At 62.8% G+C, this 8,735-nt stretch overlaps 1 protein-coding gene across 1 annotated transcript; it reads right to left on the bottom strand.

Moving 5' to 3' along the window:
* Window positions 1-1,324: 1,324 nt before the first annotated feature.
* TMEM91 (transmembrane protein 91) lies at window positions 1,325-8,123 on the bottom strand. Its single transcript, XM_067556667.1, has 4 exons — window positions 7,955-8,123; window positions 4,411-4,848; window positions 3,841-3,972; window positions 1,325-3,152 (listed from the first exon to the last, which is right to left on the bottom strand). The coding sequence occupies exons 2-4, from the start codon at window positions 4,789-4,791 to the stop codon at window positions 2,994-2,996; spliced, it is 672 nt and encodes a 223-aa protein (XP_067412768.1). The 5' UTR covers window positions 4,792-4,848; window positions 7,955-8,123; the 3' UTR covers window positions 1,325-2,993.
* Between the last annotated feature and the right edge of the window lie 612 nt (window positions 8,124-8,735).

Below are 8,735 nucleotides of genomic sequence, written 5' to 3'. Positions count from 1 at the left end.
CTTCCTCAGCCTGAGCTTTGGGGTCCCACCCTTGGCTGTGACACCCCCCGGCTCTGACTCCCCCGGCCTTCTCTGCGGAGGGACATGAAGCACCCCAGGGAGCCTCTCATCCCTCGGCTGGCTGCAATTCCTGTGTTGCACCCTTGCCCTGCTTCGCCCCAGAGGCAGCCGCAGCCTGTGTAGCTGGGGAAATGTAAAGTGTGATTACAGCCTGGGTGGAGTTGCTGCCACGACCCCCTCGCCCTCCCGCTCTGGATTCTGTAGGGGAGGGGCGATTTGCCTTTCCCCCGCTGCAGCTCCTGTAAGTGGCAGTAGCCTCCCTCGCAGAGGCCGGCTGATGCTTTAATTAGCGAGTTGATGCTTTAATTAGCGAGTCGTCGCTTGGATGAAATGATTTTTTATTTGCCCGTCAGCGCTTTGAGCTTTGTTGTTTTTCTGCTTTGAGCCGGCTCCTTGCGCCCCCCCCCCCTCCTCCTATCACTCACCCTGAGCCCTGCCCCCCACTGCAGGCTGGGGGGCCCTGCTGATAACACCCCCCACACACATTCCTCAGGTCCTAGAGTGGAAAATGAAGTTGGATCCTCATGGGCAATCCCTCAGTCTCCAGCGCCTGGCAGTGACTATCCAGTGACCTACCTTTGGCAGTGGTGAAGATGAAGGTGATTTTTTTTTTTTTTAAACACTGTCGCCTCACAGCAACCCCCCCACCCCCTCCCGCCAGCACAGGAGCAACCACCCCGACCTTTGTGGGTCCTGATCCCGCCCTGCCTCTGTCCCACCAGCCCAGGAATGGTGTCCCCAGCTCACCCCCTGCAACTCCGCCACGTTTTTCAGAGCCGTGAGGGGTAAATCCCACGATGCCACAGCGGCCCACCCAGGGGAAGGGGGCAGGAGCCCCCGCCTCTCCCTGTACATCCTGCACGCTCGTTCCAGAGGGCAGCTCTGCTGAAGAGAAAAGCAAAGCATGCAGCCACCCCCACGCGGGCCTCTGCGTCTAAACGGCCCAGCCAGCGGCTGCAGCTTGACATTTTCAAATGTGGCAGTGGATTTAGCTGCCTGACTGTGGTTAATTTCTAATGGGGGGTAGGAGGGGAGAATGGGGCTGAATCTCCTGCCTGGCTTTGAAAAAAATCTCTCCGCAGCAGTTCTCTTCTTGCGGCCCCCCCTGCCGTTTTCAGGGGTGCTGCTCATGGGAACGCTCTTCCAGTTGCTGTAGCCTTGTCGATACAGGGACTCCTCCCTGGGGGCTGAGATGCAGCCACCTCTGGGGTGGAGCGGGGGGGGCTGTTTATACAGGGACCCCCTCACCCCACTCTGAGATACAACCACCGTGGGGGCAGCGGGGATTATTTAATAGCAAAGCCATACAAGGAGTTGGTGAAGGAACCGAGGGGGGTCAGTGACCCAGAAACTAGGCCCCCTGTTCTAGCCCAAGCGGGGATGTCGTAGGTGGTGGAGGAAGGAGCTGGCTCCCAACCCAGCAGCCAGGTTTTTTTTAACCCCGTGCTTGCTGTTGCGGGGAGGGTTTAGAAAACCTGGAACCAGAAGGGCCGCTTGGAGGACTGATTTCAAGGGAGTCGCACCAGCGTGAACCAATTTAGAGCCTAATTCTCCTTCCGCTGCCACTAGTGTAAATGCCGAGAATTCCTCAGCTGCTGTAATTCGATTTCAGTCGCTGCATTATAGCCACTGGGGCCCTGGCCCCATTGACTCCAAGTGGAGCGAAGCTGATTCACAGCCAGTGGGGAGCTGACCTCATTTGCTCCAGCGCCGCCTCGGTGTAACGTGCGTGCAGAGCCTGTGTAAACCGACCTGGCCTTGCCTCTTTCAAGCACCCGCCTGCACCAATTTTCCATGGGTGAGCCCAGACTTCGCTGCCTCTCCAGGTGGGAGTGAGTCGCTCAGTAGGGGAGATGTTAGCTGTCTTCGCTACATCAATTTCCCTGCCTGCAACCTGCGAGCAGAGCGGGCGAGGCAGCCACGCGCTCTCCTGGGGAATCTTCCCACCTGCCCTGGGATCAAGGCAGGGAACATTGAGGGCTTTCAATAAAAAAGCTAGCGTAGCTGGGCGGGGGCCCAGCACCAGGGGCGCTCAGTAACTCATGGACTCAGGGTGCTGGAAACAGCCGCCTCCAGGATGAGGATGAATCATCACTGCTGTGTGGATGTCATCAGTTTGTAGGGAGAAACTGAGGCACTGGGGGTGGGGGGGGGAAGGGACTTGCTGAGGTCAGACAGGGAGTTGGGGTAGAGAACCCAGGAGTCCTGGCTCCCAGGCCCCCTGATCTAACCACAAGACCCAACTCCCCTCCCAGAGCTGGGGATAGCACCCAGGAGTCCTGGCTCCATGAAAACCCACTTACTTTAAACCTCTTTAGGTGGGGGGGGGGGGGGTGGAAGCAGGATTTGAAATCAGGCTGCCCCCAGCTGAGATATTAACCCTTCCCCTCCTCTCTGGGTAGACCCCTCACCCCCAGCAGATGCAGACAGTGCACAGGGACTTTATTGGGAGGGGCGCTGCCCTTGGACAGATCAGGTGAGGGGGAAGAAAAGGAAGAAGGTGGGGGGAAGGTCCAGTGGGTCATCAGGAATCAGGCTCCCCAACCCTGCTCCTGGAGAACCCAGGCATCCAGGCACGTGTCTTGGGGGAAGGGGAGCAGCCAGTCCAATCTCTCCACTGGCCCTTGATCCCTGCAGCTGTGGGGTCAGGTGTGTCCGGGGATCCAGTTTTCCCTGCCCATCTCACTGGGGCAGGGGGTCCCCCTGGGCCATGGGGTGGGTGCTGGTGACACATTAAGCCCCGCAGCCCTCCCATACCTCAGGGCAGGAGGGGGCATGGGGTGGTGCCTCCTGTGTGGCTGGCATTTGAGTCACCCCTGTGGCGGGGAGCAGGATCCGGTCCCGTGGGCCCCTGTCTGTCCATGGGGCAGAGGCCCCCCCAACCTAGTCTCCCAGCAGCAAGGAGACAGCGTCTGTCCCCGTTCCTGGGGGCGCTATGGGGGGGCCTTGTCGGACAGGTAGGCGACGAGCGCCACCACGGCGCCGATGTAGGTGCAGATGCCCAGCACGATGGAGAGCACGGCCAGCGTGAAGGTTCGACGCGAGGCTACCCGGGCCCCAGGGAAATCGCCCTGGGCCGAGGCCTTGTTGGTCTGCGGGGAAAGGGAGGCTGGGTTAGTGGGGGGGGATCCCAATACTTCCCCCACCCTGAGACTCCATCCCTGCCCTCATGGGTACCCCAAACCCCCATCTGGCCGAATACCCTGAGACCCACCCGGCCCCCCAACAGATGGATGCAGGGACTCCCCTCCCATCTGCCTCCTACCCAACCAGCTACCTAGTCCCTCCCAACACCCACTACCCCTGGCCAGATTCCCTGATCCATCCCTGTGCCCGAGTCCTGAGACACCCCCCATCCCATTTCCAGGCCAGATCTCCCCTCACCCCATGGGCCCTAGATGCCACTCTGCTCCACGCCCCAGCCAGCACCCCACATCCCACCCTCACTCCCGCACCGGATACTGGACCCACCCCTGCAGGCAGCTACCCCTGAGGGGCCAAGGAGAGTGTCCCAGCCCCCAGAGCTCTGGGGCTGGGGGACCAGGGGCAGAGACTGTGACCTCAACCCCCCTGCCCCCAGTGCCAGGTGTGAGGCCACCTGAGGGATGGACCAGTTTTTGGAGGAAGGGAAAGTTATGCAAATATCACCCCTAATATATGCAGATTGATGTAAATCTTCCAGATTATACTGCAGAGGGGAGGATCACCTGTCCGTCAGCCACTAGGCTGAGGCCCAGAAAACTCATCTCCCGGATGGGGTCCTCCCATGTCCCCACTCACCTTCTGGGACAGGTGGAAGGCAGCGATGCCCAGGGGCCAGAAGCAGCACAGCATGGAGAACACAGCCAGGCCCAGGTGATCCCGCGGCAGCATCGGGGCCAAGTCGCTGTCGCTGTCGCTTGATGAGTTGTCCTGTATGGGGGAGGGGTTAATCTGGATCTCCCCTTGCAGTCAGTGCTGATCCCTGGAGTCCTGGCTCCTAGCCCCTCCGCTCTAACCACTAGACCCCACTCCCCTGCCAGAGCCGAGGACAGAACCCAGGAGTCCTGGCTCCCAGCCACAGAGCTGTATATGTGGAGCCGAGCTCTGCTGATGCCCCTCAATCCCCGACAGGGCCCCCTGGAGCCTGGTTCCCAGTGCTGCGGGGGCCCCCCAGACCCGGTGAAGGGAGACAGCGGGGAACCCCGAAGGCAGGGTGGCCCCAGTACCTAGTGTCCTCTGAGGCTGATCAGGGACCAGTGATTTATAGATCTGGCTAGCGAGCCAGCCCCTGGAGCTGATGAAGTAATTGCAGGCAGCTAGTGGCCTCCAGCTGCTGGCCGGATGCCTGGGTTCCCAGCCCCCCCTCACCTCGAACTCAGGCAGCTCTCTGTCCCCCACTTCGCAGCAGACAGTGTGAATGTCCTTCTCCAGGCAGAGCTTCTTGGGCAGTGCGGCTGGCTCCCCGAAGGCCGTCTCGCTGTATCCCTGCTTCCTCCAGCAGGGGGTTTCCCCGGCCTTCCATGGGGGCTCAGGGCGGGGGACTGGCTCGGGGCTGCCCAGCGGCTCCGCTGTCTTCTGCAGGGTCCCTGCGTCCAGCAGCTGCTGGTCCAGCTCGGGGAATGGCGGGGGCAGACGCCTCCAGCCAGGCCGAGCGAAGAAGCCAGGGTGACTCTGTCGCGCTTCCCCAGCTGGGCCGCCCCGGCAGGGCTTGGCCAGCAGCGGGTGCTGCAGTTCGTGGATGTTCTCCATGCGGCCAGGTGAGACCCCAGCCCCGGGGGTGGGGGTGTGGTGGCGTCTTCGGGTCACCTCAGGGGAGAAAGGGATAAATATGGTAAATCCCTAGAGGCGCAAAATGAGGAGACGCCAGGCTGGAGCCAAAGGAGGCGCTCCCTTCACTGGCAGCAGTGCTAGGCTGTTCTCCTCCGTGCCCAGCACTTGGGGAAGGGAGGAGAATTGTCCCTGCAATACAGAGGGGAAGCTGAGGCACCAAAAGGGGAATGCCTCGCAGAGCAGGGAATGGGACCAAGGAGTCCCAGCTCCCAACCCCCAGACTAACCACTAGGACCCACTCCCACAGGCCCCGCGCGCCGGGATAAAGTTCCAGGAGAGGAAGAGACATTTGGCTCATTACTATTCTTTGATGGTGATAAACAAAAAATCTGGCTGGGAAACTCCCATCTGGCCATATCAAAGAGCCTCTGGGGCTTCCATTAGCTAATTGCTTCCTAGCCTGACATCAAACAAACAGGCAGATCAGAGAGGGCTCCTCCAGCTGGTGGCTCTGAGCAGCTCTGGCTAGACTCTGGGAGCCCAGGTGCAGATTAGACCATTGGTTGCAACAGCATGTCACTTCCTCTCCCGGTGCCTTTCAGGAGCATGGCAAAGTCTGCAGCCCAGCTGGCTGTTGTCAGAAGAATGCTGGAGCTCCTTTCTGGTCTCCCGGGGGAAAAATGAAGTTGTTGTTACTATTACAATACATGGGACAGGTCCCCAGTTGGCGTGAACCAGCACAGAACCGGTCCCGTCAATGGAGCGGCGCTGATCTACAGCAGCCGACGCCCTGTCCCAGGATACAGATTTCACAGCAGCCCCCTAACGCTCCCTGCAAACAGACCCGGCGTGATTCAACCCTGCTGAGATGCGCCCCCCTGTCCTCCAGTGAGTCTCAATTAGATGAGTTCCTAGGGAGAGCAATTGCTATCCTCCGGGCCTTCCACACCCCAAAAGTACGCCGTTGCCCCATTCTCCCCCCCCCCCCCTTTGCCCAATGAGCTGCTCCTAGGCCCATTCCTCGCCCACGGCTCTGTTCCCACTTCCCTGCTCTGGCTTTTCCTCCCCACGCGGCTGTCAATTTAGTGCCAATGTTGTTGCTTCAGCTGAAGGGTGAATTTTTGATCAGCGGCTGCTGGGAGAAAGGAGAGTGGTCTGGAAATCAGGGCCTCAGCGATCAGCCAGGCTGTGGGGGCGGCGGGAAGAGAACGACTAGCCTAAAAGCGACCGGGGGATGGGAGGTGGGCAGAGTGTGTTGAGGGGGGTGAGGCTGCTCTGGGGGCGGTTGGAGGTGAAGGAAAGGACACGTCGAACCCCTCGGGGATGCAGGCAATGGCGGACGGGGAGGAAGGTATTGCGCACCCAGCGGAGCAGCACAGGGCGCTTGTGTTCATTTGGCCTCAAGTCTACCCCTGCTGGGAGGCCAGCTGCTGTCGCTGCTGCTGAGTGAGGGGGAAACTGAGTCACAGAGAGAGGAAAGGGAGGGGCCCAAGGCAGCCGTGTAAGTCAGTGGCAGAGCTGGGAATGGAATCCAGGAGTCCTGATGTCCAGCCTCCATCCAGCTCTGACCCACTAGACCCCACTTCCCTTCTACAGCCAGGGAGAGAACCCAGGAGTCCTGCCTCTCTTCTCTAACCCACCAGATCCCACTCCTTTCCCACAGCCAGGGATAGAACCCAGGAGTCCTGGCTCCCAGCCCTCCTGCTCTAACCACTAGAGCCCACTCCTTGCTAGTCCACATCTACCAAATCCTGTTGCCGGAGTCCATTAGCTCCTCCCATCCTCCAGGGCTTTGGTGAGGACTCGGCGCTGGGCCGCAGACGCCGCGCTGACAGGGGTGCAGCCGGGCGGCGCGGTGGAGCTGCGTGACTCAGTGCCACTTTCGGGTGCGTGGGAAGCCGGGGGGGTGGCGAGGGAAGGTTTCTCTCCCGTTCCCTGCGCCAGTTCAGCTCCAGAACATCCCCTCCCCTTAGATCGGCGAGGGCCCCCCGAGATCCCATAACCCTGCAGAGCTGGGCTGAGACCGGGCATCAACTCCCAGCCCCCATTCTGTGCCCCACACTCCCCTCCAGCAGAGAACGCGCCCAGCACCCCGCACCCTCCTCTCCCCTGCCAGGCGCCGGTGCTGGCCGGTCCACATCAGAACATGACGGGCTCCAGGTCCCGTCCCAGCATCTGGGCTACACGATCCGGCCAGACCCGGGCTCCGTCTGCTGGCAGAGGCCAGGGCTGGTCCGTGGGGGGAAGGGGTCACGTCGAGTGCATGTCACAATCCAGCGCTTGGCCCTGGGGCTGCAACCCGCCCTGGGAGAGATGGGCCGAGCTCCACCATCTGGGGGGCTGGCCCCACTGACTGCAATGGGGCTACTGCTGATGGGCACCGGTTGGGGGGGCTGGCTCCACTGACTGCAATGGGGCTACGGCCGATAGGCATTAGCTGGGGTTTGGCCCCCTGCTAAGGGGTTTGGGAAGGTGAGGTGCCAGCTGGCTTCCCTCGCATACACTCCCGCAGGGCTCTGATGCCTGGGTCCATCTCCTCATCCAAAGCTCCGGGATCCCAGCCACGAGTCGGCCCTGGGGGGGATCCCAAACTTTTTTGGAGGGCTGCACAGATCCCACAGCAAGTTACTAGGCTGGCCCAGTTTCCAGGCTGCCATTCGTCCCCCAGAGCCTGGTCCCCCAGTTAGTGGTTCTGATGACAGGGGGTGAAGTAGAAAATGGGGGGGGGGTTCCAACAGCTCCCCCTGGAGAGGAGCAGAAGGAGATTTGGCTTCTTTGTCCCCCCAGCCCCACTGACTCCCCCTCCCCCTCCTGTCCAGCTTTGCCCAGTGGACCCCTCGCCCCACAACAAGCAGCTGGGAAGGAAACTCCCCCCCAGGCACCTTCCCCCCAGGCACAGGTGGGGGTTCCTCAGTGCCTGGGCCCCAGACCCCTTCGGAGTGGGGCGGGGGGGTCTGTGCTGGGGTCAGCGCCCCCCCCCCCAGTTCTGGGCCAGGTCCGCAGCGGGTGTAAAGGAGGGATTTAAAGTGACTGACCCCAGCCAGGGCCCGGCCCCAGTGACACCTCCCGGTTCCCGGGACACCCCGGCCCGGCCCCGGGACCCCCGATCTCCGCACCCCACTGCCCGGCCGAGGGCACTTACCGGCGAGCCGGGCTCAGCGCCTCCCTCCAGCTCCAGCCCGGCTCCATCGCCCGGCCAGGGCGAATCCGGCCCCCTCGTTCCGGGGGGGGGTCCAGCCCCAGCTGCGCCCGCCCCCCTCCGGCCGGAGCAGGGAAAAGCCCCCCAGCCCCGTCTCCTCGCGCCAAGCCGAGCCGCGCCGCGATGCAGCGACAGGCACAGCCGGGCTCCGCCCCCCGCCCGCCGGCTCCGCGGGGGGGGGGGGGGGGTTTTTTTGGGCGAGCTGCTTTGTTAGCAGCCTTACGGGAGCGGCGGGGACACGGGAGAGACCCGCCCCCGTGCAGGGATGAGTGGGGGCGGGGCTCGGAGCCGGGACGCCTGGGGGTGTCAGCGCCTGGGGGGCCGCGCCAAGGAGCCGCTGTGCCAAGCAGGGAGCCCCGCCGCGCCCCACCCCCGCAGCTCTGACCGTGCCCCTCACTCCCGACCCGCAGCCCCCCCGCTAGCCCAGCCCTGCCCCGCCCCCCAGCTCTGCCCGTGCCCCTCACTCCCGACCCGCAGCCCCCCCGCTAGCCCAGCCCTGCCCCGTCCCCCAGCTCTGCCCGTGCCCCTCACTCCCGACCCGCAGCCCCCCGCTAGCCCAGCCCTGCCCCGCCCCTCACTCCCGACCCGCAGCCCCCCGCTAGCCCAGGCCTGGGCTCCCCCCTCCATAGGTCTGTCCCTTTCCAGAAGGGACCCATCCCTTCTTAGTGGCCAGGGGCTTCCCTTGGGGACGCCGCCAGTCCCAGCTGAGACCCAGCCGGCTCAT

This window comes from Emydura macquarii, unplaced genomic scaffold (genome assembly GCF_026122565.2).
Source record: "Emydura macquarii macquarii isolate MOO-44397 ecotype Brisbane River unplaced genomic scaffold, CSIRO-AGI_Emac_v2 contig_1790, whole genome shotgun sequence".
In the NCBI taxonomy this organism is placed as follows: Eukaryota; Metazoa; Chordata; order Testudines; family Chelidae; genus Emydura; species Emydura macquarii.
This window is presented reverse-complemented; position numbering and strand designations above follow the sequence as displayed.